This window comes from Myiozetetes cayanensis, unplaced genomic scaffold (genome assembly GCF_022539395.1).
Source record: "Myiozetetes cayanensis isolate MyiCay16 unplaced genomic scaffold, myiCay2020 scf3, whole genome shotgun sequence".
In the NCBI taxonomy this organism is placed as follows: domain Eukaryota; kingdom Metazoa; phylum Chordata; class Aves; order Passeriformes; family Tyrannidae; genus Myiozetetes; species Myiozetetes cayanensis.
Genome location: NW_026087521.1, coordinates 54415432 through 54437289, shown reverse-complemented (window position 1 = coordinate 54437289; position 21858 = coordinate 54415432). Strand labels below are relative to the sequence as shown.

The following is a 21858-nucleotide window of genomic DNA, read 5'->3' as shown; positions in this document are numbered from 1 at the left end:
GGATTACTTGTCCTCTTTATTTCCTGTTTTAAAAATATTGCTTAAGCTGCTATGTAGGGATCTATTTTCATAACATCTTATTTTTTCTTCACATTACTATGACATGTTTTTGGAAATCATAATGTATAGATGACTGGCTTCTTCAAAATCATGTCTTTAATTGCCCATTGCACCCAAGAACTAAGGGATTCCTTTAATTTTTTTATTTTTTAAATCAAACTGCCAATTTTGTATGTGTTTGTAATCCATTGAATGAAATATAAATACTAGGAAAGTACAGATAAGACTATCACTCCATTTCCAGAAAATGCCTTCCACTGAGTTTTTGAAGCCATCAGTCAGTACCAAACCCCAAATTTTTTTTTCTGCCTGAATAAAACACATATAAAAATATTCTCAGAAGGAGGACCTGATAAATTTACTCCTAATAAATAATTTACAGTTCCATATGTGTTCCCTTGGCAACGGTTACTGTTTAGTGAAACAAAAAAAAATGTGGGAAGTAAAATTCTGTGCAAGTAACATAGAAACCACAGTAACATATTCAAAGCTTCAGCATCAGGGAAATAGTGGCAGTATGCTCAACACTGAGTGTTCAAAGCTGACTTCAGCCACCAGGTGTAAAAAAAGAGAACATGGTGGAAAAAAAAAAAAGGAAAACCACACCAAAAGCCACCACCTGAAGCTATCAAAATTCAAACACTATTGATTGTAAGATGCATGAAATATCTACAAGTTCAGTCTGTTTTTCAGTTTCATGAGACCCTTTGCAAATATAGTTAGTGGGGGACAGCAAGGAAGCTTGCAGCCACCTGCCTGTGCCTACTCAGAGGCCTTAAGACTGAAGAGAAGTAACTGAGGAAAGTAACTGGAAACAGGCAAAATACCTACACAGCAGCTTAAACACAGCACAGATTCAGGAAAGGGAAACCTTCAAGGAAAAGAGGTCCAAATGATCGGGAGCTATGTGGGGAGGTACGGATACGTGAACTTCTCCGACAGCAGTGCCACTCACTATGGCAGCTGGAATGCATCTGTGGCTCTGAAGCCCTTGGGTCAGCTCCACGGTCTGAACTGAACACAAAGCTACCTGTCCCTGCTCTGTCCTCCTGATTAGACTCCCATAAAGAAAAGAGGGGCGGGAGCAGAGCCTTCCAACAAAGCTGAGCTCCCCAGAGGCTTGGGGAAGTGATTGGTTTTGCATATGAGGACCACAGTGCAGACATCCAGCCCACGGCAGCTAGCAAATTCCTCAAATTCCTCTTTTCTCTCAAGAATTCTCTGATTAGCTGGGAAGATAGTTTAGTGTGCAATGTGGAAAGAAAGGTCATCCTGCCTGCGGAAGTCTGATTCGTATACAATGTCCCAGAAAGCCTACTTCTCATTTTCAGCGCTGCTGAGAACAGCCCTGGCTGCTGCAGCCAGTGTCCCTGTAGGAACAGGAGTGGGGAGGTTTGCTCTGACACTGGATGCTAACGGCAAAACGTCCAAATATTGCATTGGATGGGCCTTCTGTAAAAGCCTATTTTTGGAAACCACATATTTATGTGCCTTTAATCCACTAGTTGATCCAAGTGAGCTTCTGTCATCAGCATTACACAGATGGCAGCTACCACATGTTACTTTCCATTTCCATTCCACATCAGCTTAAAATGAAGACAGTCTCTCCAGCGTGGAGCGCAGAAGGCAGTGCGTGCAGCCCCGTGGCTTTCAGGGAGACAAAAGGAAGACTCAAGCCATTTAGGTATTTGGCTATGCAAGTAGCTCCTTGATTACTTTTTTAATTAAACAAGGATGCTCAAGTGCCAGCAGAAACTCTTTGGCTTTCCTCTCTCTGCTTGTTCGCCTGTAGAAGAGCCCAACCAGCCATCCTTACATCCAACTACCCAGGGAGGAACAAAGCTGAAAGTGAAACAGGTTCAGCTCCCTGGAAATTACACTTATTTTATATAAGAATATATATAGGACATATATAGGAAATTACACTGAAAATTAAATCTCTGCATCATTTAACTTAGTGATACAGCTATAAACAATAACTGAAAAAGATGGGGAAAAAAAGTCATTCCCATGCTTTCACTGGGGAGAAATGACATGGAAATGACATCATTGACATCACTATCCAAAGTATACGTTTGTGTCTGAAGTTCCAAGGCCATTTCCTAATGAAGCACATGTGCTTTACTAGGTTTATTTTGAAACTCTATTTGCTTATTTTCCAGCCATGATCAAAAGAACATTCTGCGTAGTGTTCTGTAGGAGGCACTTGAACCCTGTAGACCAGAACAGTTTTTTCCTACCCTCATGAGCAGCCAGCAATAATATCATTTGTACAATAAACCTGACTGCACGAAATGCTCAGTGTTTTCTACCAGTAAATAGATGCTGCATTGGGAATCGTGGCATTGGCATGGCAAGACAGGGCCTTCTCCCCCAGGGCATGCAAAGCTTCATTTAGTGTGTATTACTGGTAATCAGTGATGTCTTCCTTCCCCCAACCTCTAAACTCCTGAGCCTCTTGCCAGATGCTGTTGCTAAGTAGCTGTTGCCATAACACTAGCTCTTCTAATACCTTGGATAAAAATGTTAAAAATCATGCAAAACCATTCTGAGAAACAGAGAATCCTACCTTAATATTAAAATTGTCATCAAGAAGGATGTTTTCCAATTTTAGGTCCCTGTGGACAACACCGTTCTGAAACAAGAAAGAAAAAAATGGAAGAGAACATGAGAAAATACTGAGAAAATTAAAGGTGAGCTGGCAGGGTGGTCTTTCCATCTACATTTCAGGGCTGATTTCACTGTCATAACACTCCTGGCCCAGTGACTAGTGACAGGCTCTATATTAGTCACTTGGTGTGTGGTTAAAGGAAGGATGACTGGAATCTGTCCTCCCACAAAGACTCTAAAACAGCAGGGGGGGGCAGGGGGTGGAGGGCTGGGGGGGGTTGTCTTTTAGGAACTTAACTTCATCCTGGATCCTGCCCCCACTGCGTGAAAGCAATATATTCTTCCCAGGCACCAGAAAACAATATCTGTCAATGACGTTAGTCCCTACAAAAGCCCTCATTCCTCCAGTGTGCAGCCATGTGGATTGGAGGAGTTGTAATCCTGAAGGACTGTAAATGTTAAAGATGGAAGGAAACAAGCCGGGTTTAGATCAGAACCTTCTTTACAGAAATTTGGCAAAATCAACTGCACCAGGAATGGCACTGCAGCTTTTCAGCACTGTGCAGTGAGGACTTTGAAAAACCCCCACGTTTATCAGAATTCAAGCAGAGATTTAAGTGTTAAAGAATTCAAATAAAAAATTGTGTTAGGTGCTCGTTGTATGTAACTTCATACAAGTTTTGGCTCTATCAGGTTGGTTCATAAGCAGGGAAAAAAGGTCCATTATGACAGCCATTCAGCTACCTTGGGTTTAATTGCCTAAACTGTCATTCCAAGTGGGTACCATGATGGATAAGGTCTTTCTACATCATCTCCCACTACATTTGAAAAAATTACTTCTACCTATCCAGAATGAGCAAATGCTAAAGCTCATACATGAAACTTGTACCTTTCTCTTCACTTTTTCTTTCATATATTGTATCTTTTATTCTAAAGTCTTTCATTAGTATATTCAAATTGCAAACTATCATTTGTTTGAAGGCATTAATACAAATGTTGTAGAAGTTATATGGGACACCTTCTCTAGTTTATGCTGGAATTTTTGTTTTTTAATGTCAGGAGAATTATTTCAAAGGCAAGAATGCAATGTAGGGCTAAAGTAAGGGAGTGGCTGGTATCTGCCATAACACAGGAAAACACCATTAGTCTTTAAAAACAGGCACTAGTTCAGTGTTGCACTTTTAATGAAGATCTCCTGTTGTACTGATAAAATCACATGCTCTGATACTTAATAATGAATGCTGTTGCCTCAGAAATACTTTGAAATATATGTCAGTAATCAGCCTTCAAACAGCATTTTTTAATATTAAATCCTTTGCTCACCTTGTGGCAGTAATGTACAGCAGAGACTATCTGTCGAAAGAAGTGTCTTGTCTCTCTTTCACTTAATCGCCGCCTCTCACTGATGTAATCATACAACTCTCCTTTACTTGCATACTCCATGATGATCACAATCTTATCTTTATTTTCAAACACTGCACAGAATAAAAGAAAAAACACCGCAGTTGATCCAACACATTTGAAAACTGACACTTTAAAGAGTGAAGAAGATGTCTGAACACATCCTAGATCACCATTGAAGCCTGGAAATTCGTACCTATCCCACTACAAAAAGCAAGTTCCAAAGCTACTTTCTACCAGAGGAAGTTTACAACATCTCAGACCAAGAGAAGGAAGTTGAGGCTGTCTTCCCTTTCATATGGCTACATGAAGGAAGTTCTTTGACTCAACAATATGGGGTCACAGGGTAGCAAAGTCAACTTGATCTTAGTGAGGTGAGGTGGATACTTATGCCAGCGACACCTAAATACTAGCTCCTGCTTCAACAGGGACTTCCTCTTACCATTAGCCCTCTTGAAGCCATAGAACAGAAGCAAACTGGAGCCCTCACATCATTTGGAAAGGGTTAATAGAAGGCATCATAAATTCTTGTGTTCAATGTCTGTTTGACACAGGATTGCCATTTGGCTGACAATGGCTGTTGTTTGGCTTTCACCTGCCATCAAAATCCAACAAGTGAACTGATACACACCCTCTTCCATCCCAACTCTGTGCAACAGCATGGTGGGCATGGACACTTGACCTAGCTGTGGCTGCAACACTGTCAGAATTTTACAGCTCTTGTCAGTATGGCTCTGTACCCCACCTCATGCACCCAACTCATCCTCAGGCTTACTCATCTCCTGCCACCACTGCATGTCCCACTGTACGCCTTAGATGGCCCACTGTTATCCTCTGTCACTGGCGCAGAGCCGGCAGCAGTGCACAACTCTGACGTAAGCAGTGCAAGGAAAATTCATCTAACACACGTCACAACCTGAGTCTGCTTTGGGACTAAGCGTACTCTGTGTCACATGCTGTCAAGGACTTCACTGTGAGTGGCAGATAACTAATACTTAATCTAGTAAAACAGGCTGTTAGTTTGGAATTGCTGTAATGCCCTGGCTACTAAATAGTTCTTCCCTTCTGTCACTGAAAATCCACTGCAACCCACTGGAAACTTCCTGCACCTGCCATAAATGACCACTGATAGATGAAAACATGGTGATTTTCCTTTTCTTTTTATCTGTGGCAGCAGCCTGCTGAGGCTAGGTCACACTAGCAGCAAGGCACCTACAAATTAACGAGGTTAAAGGGCTTATTACAAATGGATGCTAGTTTTGACCAGCCCTACTGGAATGATGCCTTCCTGTATCTCTTCAGTAAAGCTCAGCCAGTAGTCCTTAGTGATTTAAAAAAAAAACAAAATCAACCTTCAGCTTTTGCAGTGAAATGTGAAGCTGTCTCTCTCAACACACAGATTCTTGCTGCTCTTAGGCTTTGTCTCATGTCCTCTCACACCTTGTCACTCAAATCTACAAGCCAAAGCCTTTGCAGTTCCCTCTAACACCCTTGAACCCCAGCCAAACAGCTCTGATAAAAGAGAGAGCAAACAGCCAGATAAAATTGGCTGCTTACTTGTCTGCTGGCCTCACTGTACCCCGAAGCAGAGGCTCCTGCCAGTGATTACATCCTATGTGCATCCTCATTAGCAATAAACTTCGGAAACTGGAAGAGCCGTCTCTGGATGGATTATACACACAATATCCTCTCCAAGAATGACAGACTGATATTGTCTGGGAAAAACTGAACATGCCCCGTGTCATATAGGGAAGTGCTGTGGTGTGTTATCAATAAAGGGTAACGCACACATTTGTTTTTCTGAGTTTGTTAGGTATAGGCTTGTTTAAGAAAGCAAAAAGAAATAGTTTCAGTAAGCTGAGACAAACCACTGTATAATGCTCTTATTTAAGAGGTCTGATTTAAAACAAACAAACAACACAACAACAACAAAAAACACAAAAAAAAACCAACAAAAAACAATCCCCACCCACCCCCCGCAAAAAAACCAGCTGATTCCATGAGTTAGGGATTATTGTCTCATGCACATACAGGTGAAGTTGCCACATGGCACTAACGATCTCAGTGCTCTCTCATGGGAGTGCACATCCCAAGCAGTTCCAACCAAGGACCACCCTCAGCTATGGGCTCTTCCCACCCCCTCCCCAGCTGCTGATGCCCTACCAGGTATTCGGTGCTGCTGATGACAATAACAGCAGTAATAGCCCTGACACGATGGAGCATTTTTCCAGCCTGTTTTCATTAAAATTTTGCCTTCATCACTCAGTCATGAGAGCTTTCTCAAACCATCCTTGATGCTCTGAAGTTTTAAATTCCAAAATCTAATTTTTTTGGATGCAAATTCACCATATTAATACAAGTCCTGATCCAGATATATTTTCCAACATTTCAAAGAGAAATGATGTGGAAAGCACTTCATTTGGAGGAATGTGCATTTAAAGGCATTTTCCATTTCAAATTTTCTCTTATGCCCTCTAGGAAACTGAGATAATACCTTCAAATTGAATTTAGGAAAGCATAAATCACTGTTCCAAATTTTCAAATTTTTGTCACAAAGCCACGCAAGAATAAATGAGAATAGAATCATCTCAGTAACTCATATTCTGCTTTCAGTTTACCAGCACACTTGGGACAAATTGGCACATTCTTCTTCATGAGGGAGCATTGTGAGAGGGAAACTACCCTTGAACTTAAATGACATTACAGAGGTCTCCTCACCATCATCATAGCTGAACGACTAGAGGATTAAACAGCAATTAATTTCTCTGCCAAGCAGCAGAGATGAATAGGGACGTATTTTTTCACAACTGCTTCATTTCATTTCAGAGCACCTCCATCATATCAGCTGAATCTCATGAGAGGGCCCAGAGCTACTTTCCTGCAGAGAGGGGACTGAACAGCAGACAAAAAAAAATCTAAAATGAGAGCTGCCACTGAAGGAAGTTGAAAGGCAGTGGAATTTATGTCTATATGCACACACCATCTCAAAGAGGAACTCAGTGGTCAAAACTATCAGGAATGTGACAGAGCAATATTCTGGCAAGTCTCAGACCATCAACCAAGTACACCATGAATTTCCACAGTAGTATTTAGGATGTCAGGCAGGTTTCACATAGGGACTTCTGAATTTCCCTTCTGAGCACAGCATGTAGTTTTACAAATATATGCTCAAGAAAGCCTTGTGGCCAATGGCTGGGCGAAGAGAGCAGGGCATTAATTAAAGGCTGGATTGACTTACTGCAAATAATAATGAGGTAATAAATATCCTGCCCTGTTAGCACCTGGGCTGTAACCCACAGGCTGATGATGGACGTATTGCCTCCATGTAGCTTCTGGGACTGCTTGGTTCACTCTTTGTTTTTGTTGCAGATGATTTATTACCCGCCATCCTATTGCATATTCATTCCAAAACTCACCCCCACCTAGAAGTGTGCCTGAATCCTGGCTGCACCTACTGCCAATGGAGAAATGTGGCTTTAGCAGGCTGCTCCACCCCAGGAACATCCTACAGCGTGTTACTGCTGGGATGGCTGTGCCCTACAAGGCTGCTCCTCAACCCTTAGCAAGGTCAAGGGAAGGAGGAAGGTTATGTATAAGTAAGGTGGGGCTGCTCTAGCTTCTTTAAAACTATCGATAGTCTGCAAACAGCTGGCCAAATAAGATAAGTGGAGAAATGTCAGTAAGAATTGTCACTATCAACACCCAGGCGAGGATAGCAGGAGAGATGGCCTGTCAATCAAAAATCAAGAGATAGGGGTTGCTTAGATACGAGGCATGAGCACCACAGACTAGAGGAAACAACAGCAGGAGAAATGCTCACTGTGTGTCATTTATTTCGGAGTCACTGTGTTTATTTTTACCACTCTGCAAGCTGAGTTACACTGAGAGAGCTGCAGCAAAGCCTTGGTGTGGTGGGAGGGCTGCTGCGCTACCGCAGCCACAGTGGTCAAGTGGTGCAGGGTAGTGGTTGCAAATCGCTGGTATTCCTTTGCAGACACAGCCTGCCAGTTGAAGGATTGACTTCTGAGGTGGCTACAATTCCATGTGGTCGCAGGGGAGGAAGCAGGGACAGCACTGTGAGAGCACATCAGGAACCAGGGAGCAGGAACAGCATGTACCACAAGGTGTGAGGAACGTGATTGTATCCCCAGGAGATGAGCAGAGTACTGTGTTAACGTACTAAGAAACTGGTCACAGCAATCTGAAGAAACAGAATTTTCCAGTGGGATACAAGCTTGCTTGGGCTTAGTCTGTTCACTGGCAACATAAGCAGCAAAGGGTGCTTAACATGCAGTGGTTAAAGAAAGGTTTCTTACAACTTCTCTTTAAACTCCTCCCTTAATTCTAATGTGCTTGTTTATTTCTTTTTTTTTTAAATGACAGAAAAAAGGTTCTATACTTCTAGGTTGATAATTGAAACCAAATCTGCTGGCTTCAGAGCTCATTGAAGAATATAAATGCGAAACTGGGAAAGAACTTCACTTCTCACTATCACAGACATATCTGAGACAAAGTACATTCTGTAACATCAACAATCTGTCTCTTTCACAGGTTGTTCTACTACAGCAATAATTCTTGGATATAATCTCTCCACTTATTTATATTTAGAGGCTGTGAAATTATGAACTCAGCTTCTATCTACAGCTTCCCATTTTCTGAATAGCGCTTGGTTGTGTTGGGATCTCTTGCTCATCAGCACTCTTCTTTTCAAATCTACTGCCAAATTCTTCCCTTTAGCTACACTGAAGTCACCTCCTCTTAAATTCACGGGACATACTCACTATCCTTCTTGAATGCTAAGACATGCTTCACCCTAAAGTAGTTGAAAGCCCAAACGGGCACGGTTTTGCAAACATCGGTCAGAAAGACCCAACGGTACATTGTACACTTCTCTATTAGGACAGTTCATTTTGGACTTACTACCAAATTTAAAAAGCAAAACAAAGCAGAAGGCTTTTGCCCTTCCTCCAAGCTTATAGGATACTAAAGTCAGAGCGAATACCTACAACAGTGGGGTGGATTTTTTTCCCCCCCTTAATGGACTACCTCCTTGTGGGCTGATTCCATTTGGTTTACATGTAACCCTGGGGTAAGGATTTTAGTTTGTTAGTTTAAGAGGGGCGGCCAATCTCTTTGCACTGGAACCATTTGAATTCTCCTCATGCCTTTGCTCTCTATCAGAGCAATCTCCTAAATTAGTTCCAGTATGTTGACATTCCTTCCATCTGGTGTCTTTCCATTCAGCGGTATTTTTATTACTCTCCTAACAGCCGCAGACAGAAGTACCTTTCCACTGCTACAAAACGCTCTTTTATTAAAGGTCAGCCAAATCAAAAGAACAAGTGAGTTTGTTTTTAATTTTGGAGATGCAGACTAGAATAACCTTTTCATTCAGAAAAGTCATGTATGACCCAATTACCTCCCTTGTGTAATAAGGCTTGAATTATTCTTCAAAAAGACATGTGAATGCTGAAAACTGTCTTTTACCTTAGAAATTCAGCCTGATGCAACTTCTGTGTTCTTGACTGCTTTGAAAGCTTTAGAGCCCCTTGGCATATTTTTATTTTGGTTGGAGTTTTGTTTTTTTTTTAGTAGTAGTATTTTATTACTGTTTTTAATAGAGCATAAAGCAGTCATGAAAATATCCAAGGTCCAATGAGAAAACCATTTGTATGCATACACATAAATTTACACATATGCTTAATTATAACTGAAGATAGCAAGAGATATATATAGTAGATTTTTAATGCTAAGCTTGTATTAAATTGTTTTCCTGAATTATGGCCTTATTCAGCCAAATTGCACCTCTTTTTAAACTAAAGGAATGTAGTTAAGATCCTGCAATAATCTTTTTAAATCAGACAGCATGCTATAATTTACTCCCCAGTGAGAAGATTAAATCAGAACGAGAACCATTATCCTTGGTGAGGTTGTTTCTTAGAGAGTGAGACTGAGGATACACAGAATGTGATGGTTTACTCTTTAAAACAGAAGGAAAAGTGACAGTTGCTAATTTGGCCACAATAACATGTTACACTAATTTTCTTTTGTTTCAGCAAAGAATACAAGAGCTAATTCCCCTCTTTTTAAATTATAATTAAAAGTGACGAGGAACTTCAGACAAGTAAATATTTACATTGCAGTGGGAGGACTGTGTAAACGGGAATACAGAAATAAATTGCATCACTGCTTGCAATCATTTTGACATCTGAATTGGACCTGTCAGTGATCTCCCACATTTGAGTTTATCTCATGTCTGACAAAGTGCAGTTTAGGCAATCACCCTGAATGACAGGAAATTCATAAAGCCAGGGTATGGTAACTAAAGAGTTAAGTTTATTCATTCTTGTCTCATTACTATTGCCAGACACTTGAAATATTACCTTATGTTCTTGGATGTTATCAACTGAAAACAATGGGAATAAAGCTCTCGAAGGTCAAAAGCCTACATAATTAGAGGAAATCAATTAGAAATGTGGTTAAATAGTATCACTGCTGAAGTACTTTCTCTTGGCCAAATTAAAAAAAAAAAGAATCACTTCAGCTTTCCTACTTCCATCATTCTTGATTAAAGCCCAGACAACTCTGTGATGTTTCAAGGGACTTTCGACTTCAGGTGTTTTGCACACAGAAGGTGTGGGGTCATTAGGCACCAAAGTTTGTTTTGATTATGTCTGAAAGCCAGGAGATAGCAGGGCTGGGACAGAGGCTGGTGTTGCCTCCCCAGAACTGTCACCCTTAGACACGTAACTGTTCTGCCCCTGCACAAACCCGATGATGGTGTGAGCTGCCTGTTGCAGCCCACGGTGAGGGGCACTGGACTGAGCTGGTGCTGCTGCAGGGGATGCAGCTCCTCAGCAATGATTCATGTCCACACACCTTGCCAGCTGCCACCCAGGCAGATTTTTGGCAATGCAGATGTTTTTGCTGATGACATGGTGACTTGACTGACACAACTCAAGGAGACCCACACTGGAGACAGGTTTATGTGTGTCTGAAATACCAAGTGTGTGTTTATTTTTTCTTCCAGGAAATCTGGCACAAAATGTGAGACTGAACAAGTATTTGGCAAGTAAGATGAGTATCCTGGAATATTTTGCCACTGCCATTACACAGTCAGATCTTCTTCCATCACCTTTGGGATTTGAAAGCACAGAAGAGCTGAACCAGTTTCCTGATTAACCAAAGCATGCAACCTAGCTCAAGTCACTGCGGACTGGCAGACACGTGATGGAGAATCTCTGTGCTTTTTCTTAAGAGTATCGAAAATGCAACCTAAAAATAAAAAAAGTAAGAAGTACAACTTACTCAGGAAATCCATATTATGTGCCTTGTGGATGCAAAGGGTCCAGCACCATTATAAGCATTTTGGTCCCAATCCAGCGAAGCACTTCAGCATGTACTTTTCTTCAGTTACGCGTTTATGTTAATGCCATCGTGCTCCCCTGGCACCAAAATGTGACCCTAACATTTATTCATTTTTCAGGGAATATCTTCATTAAACTATTTCTACAATCATGTTACCTAACAGCCTGCTCGTTTTAAGTGCATTTAGCACTTAAATGGCCAAGACTTCTCTGTATGGTCATGCTGACCAAGGACAACTCTTTCAGCACAGGAACAGTCATGTAGACAACTGTAGTTCACACCACAAGGACTCAAGAGCTCACTCCTGAATGTAGCAAGCGTAACTTCACCCTCATGATTGGCCTAACACGTGTTTAAATGTTTGCAGGATTGGGCCTGATGTTCTTTCCCTGGTTTAACTTTTATAAAGTATTGCCAGATGAGATAGATTTTGCACTCAGGCTACCCCTGGAAAAATATGTTAGCTCTTAAAGGCTTTATTATAAAATCCTGAAGTTTTCAAGGCAAGAAAGAAATAGCGCAGGGGAAGGGGGCAGGGGGGAGGTGGGCAGAGGAGAGACAGACAGATGAATGGACAGAGGCATTATTCTATAAATTAAAATTTATGTGCTGAAATCAGAACACTGCCAGCAAAGCCAACTTCATTTATCCAGTCCCTTTCAAGGAGTTTAAAGTCACTTGAAAGAGCACTTCCCTCGCAGCCATACTCGACAGATTGCCAATTACAGTCCTGCTGAGAGAATGGAATTTCTTTGGAGTCACAACTGTACATCTGCCCTCACAGTAAGAGGGAAGGTACATGTCTTTTGATTAGGTTACAAAAAATATCTCTAAACTGGAAAGCTTTGTTTCCACATATCTGAATTAGCTTAGTATCAAAAAAAAAAAAAAAAAAAAGATAAGCTTGTGTTTACATCAAGTTGACAAATTCAGAGGTTAATTGCTTCTAAGCAGGAAGGTCAAAAGGATACCTAAACAAGGATTTTACTTAAAGAAAACACATGTTTGTAAATGCAATACAAAGAACTTCCAAAGATAATAGAGGGAGATACAGCACTGTCCATGCTAGGTATATCTGTGCACCTACTGAAAGTGCTGTCAGACATGCAGTGGCAGCCTGAAAACCTACAGTAACAATTTGTGAGAGAAGAGAAAAATATCTCTGGGGTGGCTTCAATAAGCATCTGATCTAAGTTAGTCAGCTAGACTCCATCTATAGCCAACAGCAGCCTCCAAGATGTATTTTATTCCACCTATCTGAAAAAACATCTCCCAGGAGGAAGCCAGTGCCTGTGGAGACACTGATACCTCTTGACTAGTGAGGGACTCTTCAGACTTGTAGCATACACCAACTGCATAAATGATGGATCACTTAAATTTGGTGAGATTAAGCCCATCTCTCAGGGTTTATTGACTTCATCATTTTGTGTCAGGGGATAGCGATATTATCACTCTTTATGAATCACTCAAGAGGAATAGCCATGTGTTTAAAATCCAGCTTCAAGAGGCTACAAATACTTCAGTCCTAGATGTAGCCCCTTAACTTCACTACAAGTATCCTTCAGCTTATAATGAAGCGCATGCATAAAGACCCCTGAGCTCACATCCTTTCCTCTGGGCAGTACGTGACTGCTCCTGTGGGCTCAGCTGCAGAACCACGCATCTTCCCAGTGCTACCCCATCTAAGCTACAGCATTCACTGCTAAAGGCCAAATACTGACTGACTGCTTGGAAAATAAACCATCACCTGACATAGGTGCTCGTCCTCCTGCAGACAGGATGAACTCTCTATCGTGGAGCTCGACTGGCTCTGCTGCAGAAGCACTGCTCCTCCCTCCCGCAGGGCCAGAGGAGGAAGTTTTGCTCTCACAGGACTTTATTGTCTGCTTCCTAAAAATGCTGTAATCTTTTTAACTTTTACAAATGTTTTAACTCAGTAAAAACTATTTAAAGTAAGGATGAGAAGGGCAATTGGTCAAAGGACCGCAGCATGCTTAATCTCTTTTCTTTCTGAGTTCCCGTCCACATTTGAAGTAACTTTTGTTCCATTTGCAACCCACATGCTGACACAGCATCCCTCCCCTTTTCTGTTCCCAGATCCTTTTATGAGTTTATTCAATAAAAAGACAGATACTCATCTCTTTTCAAGTACCAGAACATGCTTTTGAATAACTCAATATGCGATACTGTAACAGTACGCCAAGACAGCCCTTGTTTTAATCAGTCGTCTCAACTCTCCGAGCAGAGCTGCCATACACATATCATCACCTTGTGCGTTTACCTCATGTCTGTGTAAATATGTAGGGCTAAATTCAGGCTGCCTGCTCTGCACATAGGAGCAGATGTGATTCCCAGGGACGAGGCCGCCCGACCCAGGTCCCTCTGAACCTCTGGAATCTACAACCCGGGTCCACCACGCAGCCGCCCTCCTTGCAGCGAGAGACCTTTGGGCTGGTGTCTTTTAGCCTGAATCTCACAGCTAGTGTTGGGATGTTACTTGAGGAAGAAAGGAAGGAAGGAAGGAGGAGGAAACTTTACTACAGAGTAACACTCTGAATATATAAATAAGCAAACTGGTGAATCAGGGAGAAGTGCCCCTGGCTTCCTGTTCCTTGCTGTAAGACCAGGGAGCAGCCCCGGGAGGCAGGAATTAGCAGGCTTCCCAGCTGTGTCCCAGGAAGAAAGGAGTTAGAGGGGGAAGACAGGATAAGGAAACAGGAATGACAAGCCAGCGACCAGACTGACAGGAAAGTGTGAGGAGGTGGATAGGAAATGGATGCTGGGATTCAGGGGAAAAGAGCAATGACAGAACTAGCAACACCAACTGGCAAATAAGAAAGGACCAAAGTCCTAGAGTAGATAAGATTAGCCTTGTGCAGCTCAGAGAAAACAAAGCATACAAGGACTGGTTTAGGGGATGGGAACAGAAACAGACACCAGGCTGGTTCAAGAGTGAGGATGAAATGAAACTGAACTGTCCAGTGGGAGCAAAGAGATGAGGTGATACATGTTACAATTTCCCACCTGCCACGGACGCAGTGCTTAACTCACACAGAAAGAAGCTCTTCCAAACAAAGGGTTATGCACCTGTGAAACACTGAAAGCTCAGAGGGAAGGTAGTGCTCAAAGCGGTCTCGTTGGTAAGGGATGGGATACTCTAGGAGTAGGGGTTTGTTTGGTGCACCATCTCAAGAAACATGAACATCGGGTCTGCAAGAACATAACAGAGCAGTCAGGGAGGAAAATGACATTCACTAACCTTCATATATGGTGATGATATGAGGGTGGCTGAGGGATGACATGATCTCAATCTCCCGTCTGATGTGAACCATATCTTGTTCATCCTTAATTTTGTCCTTACGAATGGATTTTATTGCAACCTATAAATTCAGGAAATCAAGCATTATTTTTGGAACTGAACAGATGCATCTAATCCATTAAGAAGAGTTCAAAAAATAAAATACAGATGTTAGATGTTGGCAGAACGTGGAATGACCAAAACAAATTTTTCAAATACAAACCTCCGTGCCCCAGCTCCCTCATTTTATAGCAATAAATACACTCTTATTACAGTAATGGGTGGCATGAAGTTTTAGAGTCTTCAGACCTTAAGACTTCACTGAGGGGAACACAGCACTTCTTGGAAGGATCTTTGTGCCAGCCTACGTACTCTCCTTCTGAAGCAAATGGTAAAACTCCCAAGAGATTTTGATGAGCTAAGACATTTGCTAAGACATGACTGTATCTGAAAATTTCAAGCAGAAGCTTTGGAGACAATTGCTTGGAAACAAGGCTGAGATCTCTGAAGAAACAGAGGGAGGGAATACAGGGTGCTGATTACATGTTGATATTTGTCCATGTTAATACATAGAGGATCCCATTAACACAGGTTAGTCCACGGTTCCCTAAAAGCAGGCAAACTCTTTAGGAATTACGACTTATTCAAAAATCAGAAGAAATAAATCTTTGAAATTCACATCTAAATTTGTCCTCACATAAACCCAAGACTTTCAGGTCAGCACTTATGAAATCACTGCAAAACCATATCCTTCCTGCATCCTTCCTCCATCAGCAACCTTTTTTACAAGCATATCGTGTGACTCGGTATCTTTCCAAAAGGCAGGGTGGGAACAGAGGAAGTGATAGCTGAACTTGCAATATAAATTCAAATTATAACAGTCCTTGTTAGTGTGTGTATGTGTGCTGCCTGTGAAAAAAGGGCTTATCTGAACACCGTCATAAGTAATCGTGGAGGTCATCTCATGCCCTATGAGAAATGCAGAAGCCAACAATGCAGAGAAGCTTGTGGGAGAGGGAAGGTGAGGGCATTGTGCATACTGAATGGCAGCATGGCCTTTATTATACTCAATATTTACCCTGCTTTATTTTTGTAAGCCAGAGTTCAAGGAATAAATTACCAGCTAGCTTAAAATCAACAATACAAAACATCACTGACCTGCCGAGATGACCACCCTTTTATGGGTAAACCAAAATTGTGTCATTCTTTGCAGCCAACTACTGTGGACTTCTCCTGGGAAAACATTTGTAAATCCGTGATTTATGTGATTTCCCCAGTTCCTCCAGAAAAAAACACTTTCACTGCCTACTTCAGTAATTGCAAGTGGCATGACCAGTATTGTTTTCATTATATGATGTAGCATCCAGGATATTGAAGAAACAAGGGAAAAACTTAAAATATTATAAGATTGAAATGTACACAAACAGGAGCCAGTTTAAAGGATCAAGTTTCCTACAAAGACTTCAACTCTGAAAAGCAACATTGTTCAAAAAAGCATTAAGCACATGCCCCATCCCTTTGAATTCCCAAAGATTGCTGCACGTGCTTAAAATTAAGCTCATGCTCAAATACTCCCCTACTTTGGGACAGAAGCACAGACAAGCAGAAGTCAAGTGACAAACTGATTTGCAAATTAAAACCAAAACAATTCTATTCTTCCTCTTGACCCAAATATTTGGGATAAAGATTTTAACAGTAACAATATAACTACGGTCTTATTTACATGGCACATAATTCTAGAAAAGGAAATACAACAGATCTTAATTGAATGGGTGCCCAAGATAATCTCCAAGTAATTTTTGAGATAGAAAAGGCAACCAGCTCTAAAGATGACACTAGATTTTTCCCCCTTCCCACGTTTTCACTGGGACCGACTGCAAATGCAAATACACTCTGTCTACAGAAGGATGTGGGTGGCTCTTGGAGCAACATGTGCATTCCTGAAAGAAATAAATATAGACATGGGTAAAAACACATTTTTTATTAAAAGACAGCCTTGTACTTGGCTCTGAGGAAGAATTTAAGAAGGGTTTCATTGTCTATACAACGAGGAGCAAATTCTTCCCCATTCACGGCTGGTAAAGTAATAAGGCAGCCCAAAGGACATGCCAATCTCCTACTAACTTGACTCTGTGCTTCACAGGCAGGACTTTTGTACGTCTACACATAATTACTGAATAATTGTATATAAGAAAACATATATTTTTAGACACAAAAGTGCAAATCTGATTGAAAAACGTGGCAATGCTCCGTAAATATATATGTTTGGATTAATATTCTAATGCAAAGAGATGGGTTGCCTGAGAACATATTTCTCAACAGGACCAGAGAGTTTACAGTCCCACAATCCAAGCTGAAAAGTGGTTAAATGGCACCTAGGAGCCTTAATTTGTAAAGGCTATACCTAAAAGTTTAACTGAATTTTAAAGATAGTATTTGAACTCTCCTGAAAGCATCACTTCCCAATTGCATGGGTAGAATTCAACAGCCCAGTCAAAGTACTTGGGATTTTGTTAGTGACATCCAGGTTGCAAGGTCTCAATATAAGGAAAGAGTGCAAGCTGAACACATCTCTCAGGTTTTAACATTCAAGACTTTCTCTTCCCTCCCTCAGCTCCTTCAGATCTCATGGACTGGCATCTGGAAACAAGGAAAGACAACTGGTAGGCATGAAATATCTTAACTCCAGTGGTGTCAGTGGAGCCAGGGCAGCTCTAAGCATCCACCTGCCCACGGTCAGACCATCCCACTGCAATCCTGACAAACAGCAAGAAAGCTGTGGAAGAGGGAATGCCCCTTGAACCATATCAGTACAGGCACTCCATAAGTAAGCGAGGTTTACTTGCACATAGTAACAAAATAGTACCACTGTCCATTTCCACAGTACGTGAGCATGCTCAAAACAGAGTGCAACCATTTCTTAATTAAACCTCGGTAGGCAAGTGGTGAAACATCACTGTTCATCCACTTTTAAGAGATGAGGAAATCGAAACAGAAAGCTGATGTGACTCCTGAAGGCAACAAAGACAGCAGCATCACGGAATTCACTGCCTGCCTCTTCCTTCCAAACTGTGCAACACACCACAGAAGTTCAACAAACTATCTGGTTATTAGAAAGGGTGATTTACCTTTCCCCATGTTCAGTTGCTGGTTTTCTCCTCAAAAAGAGCCTCAGGAAAGTGAAAGAGTCTAAAGCATTGCAATAAATACTTTTTATCCCTTGCCATCTGCCTGGTGGCCTCCACAATCCCCAAGTGGGCAGGCTCCACATTTCAAAGGCTACCAGGAGTGCACAGCCTTGCTGGTGACCTGGTCAGAGAGGCCAAACAGCGAGTGACTGCTGTCAGCAGGCTGTCACTGTCAGAGGCGACATCCCAAAGCAGGATTAGCGGAGCAGAAGGGCAGCATTTGTTCCAGCTCTCCCCTTCTGAGAAAGGGGTTTCTGCCAGCCAAGTGTCTTTCACCTGCATCAGTCTGCTCCAGACCATGTCAGCAAGGATACTCAGGCTCACATCTACTGATGTGAAAAAAACCAGCACAAACAAGAAAGCGGTCCACTTGGATTTTCAGTATTTCATGAAAACATTACAAGTCATAATTGCATTTTAGGTATTTATAATATCTCTCTCTATATATATATATTTCTTTGTTTTCATCTCTCTGAGCAAAATAAGACCCCTTACCTGTATGTTATGGTATCAGACTGTAAAACAAGCCTCTCTTGCAGGTATTTTAAAATATCAGTAACGTAACTTCTTTCATTAAATGTATTTTTCTCAGAAATATATTCCAGAAAATATGTTTTCAAAGTGGGCTTATGCTTTTAACACCAAACAGAGCTAGCTCAATTTTTCAAAACCCCGCTTATGGGGCTGTTACATGATGAACCTGAAAAACTTAAGCATAATAAGAAATAATCTCAATTGAGAAATACCTTATGAAAGAACTTGTTTGTTCATTCTTTAGGTCCTTTTCTTTCTTTCTTGCCTGCTTACTTTCCTTTCTCTGAAAGCAACAGCTTCACTGTGTGCAACATCAAAATTTATTAAGGGTCACAGCCTATGAATCAAGAGTAGGGCAAACACAACAAGCTTTTTTACATCAGCTACATTAACTACTCCAAATATTGCAGCTCAAGATCTGCAGAGAAAGTGCTGTTAGTCCCTCTGGTACTCTCAAAACACTGTACTTATACCTCTACCACACTTTCTCAATATATTTTACTGGGTTTAAGACTTAGATAACTTAATTATAGTATTTTTAGTAACTTTACTAGGGGAGGAATTTGTATTTTTCCAAGTTTCTTGTCTTAATGAGAATTTCAGATAATTCCAAGACCTTGCACTCAGAGAGAGTAACATATCAGATTCCTAATAATGAAATCTTAAGCCTCTAACCCCAACAAAACAGGTTCAAGTTCACTCAAAGCCCCTACAGACACAGTATTCAGTCTGGCAAAACACTTTAGCACATGCCTAACTTCACACATGTGAGCAGGCCAGTGACTTTGGTGGGATAGCTCACACATGTAAAGTTAAATATATGCACAAGCACCAAGGTCACAGCTCAAAACTAGGCCATGTGATGGTCCCTCTGGGAATCAATACTGGCTGTACACACCAATAATGTCCTCGGTATCTCTCCTGCAGCTCTGATGGCTGCATGGTCCCACACATGGGGTCAGGGGGGAGAAAGACCATCAGAGATGGGCTGAAACCACCTCTGCCTGCATCACCAGTTCTGGTACCAGCCTCTGCTCAGAAGCAGGTAGAGAGAATACCCTCTCCAAAATGTATGGTAGAGGGGAGAGAAAGCAGGAGGTTGTGAGCCTTTAATATTGCTAGGAATTTCCCAACAGCTCTGCACAAACACAGCCCCAGCCCCACTGCTGCTCTGCCTTCCAGAAGCAGATAGGAAAGAGGGAGCACAGCTTTTGGCTTCCTATCCCTTCATGAGTCAGCTTGCAAAGTTTGCTGGGCAGGAAGCGTGGAGAAATAAGCTGCTTTCTTCAAGGCTGCAATAAATTACCTGTCTCCATTTGCTGGAAGGAGAATTTATAGTCACTTTCTGAACTGGTGTAGAGAGATTATAAAATATTTTCCAACACACTTCATGCTTCTTTGCTTTTGTTTCATACAAATAACTGGAATTGAACTATAAATACTTCAAAAAGATGGCAGTTGCAAAGGTTTCTGTACATTCAGTCCTATCTGTGAGAGAAATGCCTTTTCTTTCTTTTCAAGCTTCTCAGCTGCTTAGCAGAGCAAAACAGGTGAAATTCATTTTTACAGAGCCTGATCAAGACCATCACGTACAGAAAAATATCTCCGAGTCTAAACGTCTGGCAAAGGGCATGGCAGGCAGTAGGTGCCCATTTCCATATCAAATCTCCGTGTCTGCTGAGTCACTGCTGGCATCGTCAGTTATGGCATGAGCTAAAAAGCTGTATTTTCATCAAAGTGAAAAGCTGTTTTCACTTCATTTCAGGAAGCTGGTTCATGTGTTTGTTTTAATGTAATGAACCTATGTTTGCCTCATTTCCAGCTGAAATGTGTGAATATAAACAAAGTTAGAACGAGCCACAGTGCAGACAGTCACAGATTTTAAAGTCAGCGAGCGCTGTAGCAGAGGCTGACCACCTGAATGCCACAAACCACTGACCTTCCCCAGCAACCTCTGCGTGCAGTACATTCAGTCCCATTGAAAACAATCTTCCAACTCCCTATTATCTACCAAGGCTATTTTTAGGACTGTAGTGAGATACGAACTTCTTTTTTCCACCATGGGGACTGTGACTTTTAAGCTGGTTCCAGCGCCTGTGCATACCACCCATGCTCGAGCAAATTCCAATGGGCTCTTGTAATTTGATTGTGGAGAGTCAAAAAAACATCATCAGTCCCCTGAGAAAGGGAAACCAGATTGCTGCCACCCCAAGATATGTCAGAAAAGCAGCTTAAAGAAAATTATTAAAAATTATTTTTGGGGGTGAAGAGGAAGGGGAGGGTTAAATTCACATAAACCTCTCCTTTTCTGAAAGCTGTGAATTGAGGCCATCCCCACCCAGCAATGGGAAGTGGGCGAGCCCAGCCGGTTTCACAGCTCTGCTTCCTTTCTTTGAGACTCGGAGGTGGGAAGTGAAATGTGCCAAGCGCCAACGGGGTGTGGAGGTAAAGAATAGGTGGATCAACCACGGGGGAAGAGAAAGGGAGTGCAGAGGATGTTTGGGGGTGGGAAGAGAAAAGATACATTGTTCTTTCTCCAGCTACACAGAGTCGAGTAAGAAAGAATAAAGTCTGGTAAGATACTATGTTTTTTTCCAGGGAGTCTCTGCCTATGGCTCTTGGCACAGACATCACCAACACAAGAGGAAAAGAAATAAAGCTATGAAATTGTGGGGTCCCTAAGGTGGCTGCAATCAAATGATAAGGAGAGGGATACTGATGCAGTTGCATTGAAATGGCACTTCCAGAGGTTGAACAAAGGAGAAAATGGAAAAGCCTGTCTATCTGGCCTCTGGACCTTCCAGGTGGGAAGAAGGAGCCATGGACAGATATTCCTAGGGGGAATTGAAGCATCCAAAGGGTTGCGCAAAGGTATTCTCATGTAGAGTTCTTCTTGTAAGCCTCTTCCCACAGGATTATATCTTTTCTGTGTTTATTTGCTGAAAAAAGCTGTCTTGAGACTCCAGCTCTGGGCCAAATGCCGTACTAAAGAGCATCATGCAGGACGTGTAATTCTAAGAACAGGCTTCTGCATGGTCATAGAAAACATTTCATGCCCTCACTAAAAAGTTGGACAAAAGGCCACTGTGAGTGGAAGCAAAATTAGTGTCTGGCATTGTGCAATCTGCTAACACATCTCTGAGAGCTCTCCCTTTCAGAGAAAGAGTAAGGTTGACACAATGCCATTGTTTAGGAGATTGTTAGTTTTCACATCCTAAAAGCCAGATCATCTCCATGGTGATACTGTCTGGGAGACAAGCATGCAACAAAACCCTTATTAATTATTTATCAGCAGCCCAACTCTATTGTTTGATATGTTGGCAAACTCTGTGGTAATCAGGGGAGTTGCTCAAAGCGGTAACCGGTGCCATCTGCACCCACTCTGCTGATTTAAATCTC

The 21858-nt window shown here is 41.7% G+C and overlaps 1 protein-coding gene across 1 annotated transcript in view; it reads right to left on the bottom strand.

The window, feature by feature from the left end:
- Window positions 1-21858, bottom strand: part of NUAK1 (NUAK family kinase 1) — a 48343-nt gene that overhangs the window by 9866 nt on the left and 16619 nt on the right. The window contains exons 2-4 of the mRNA XM_050323824.1: window positions 14699-14819; window positions 3994-4145; window positions 2630-2695 (exon numbers count right to left, since the gene is read on the bottom strand). Coding sequence (XP_050179781.1) covers window positions 2630-2695; window positions 3994-4145; window positions 14699-14819 — 339 coding nt within the window. The remainder of the gene's footprint in view (window positions 1-2629; window positions 2696-3993; window positions 4146-14698; window positions 14820-21858) is intronic.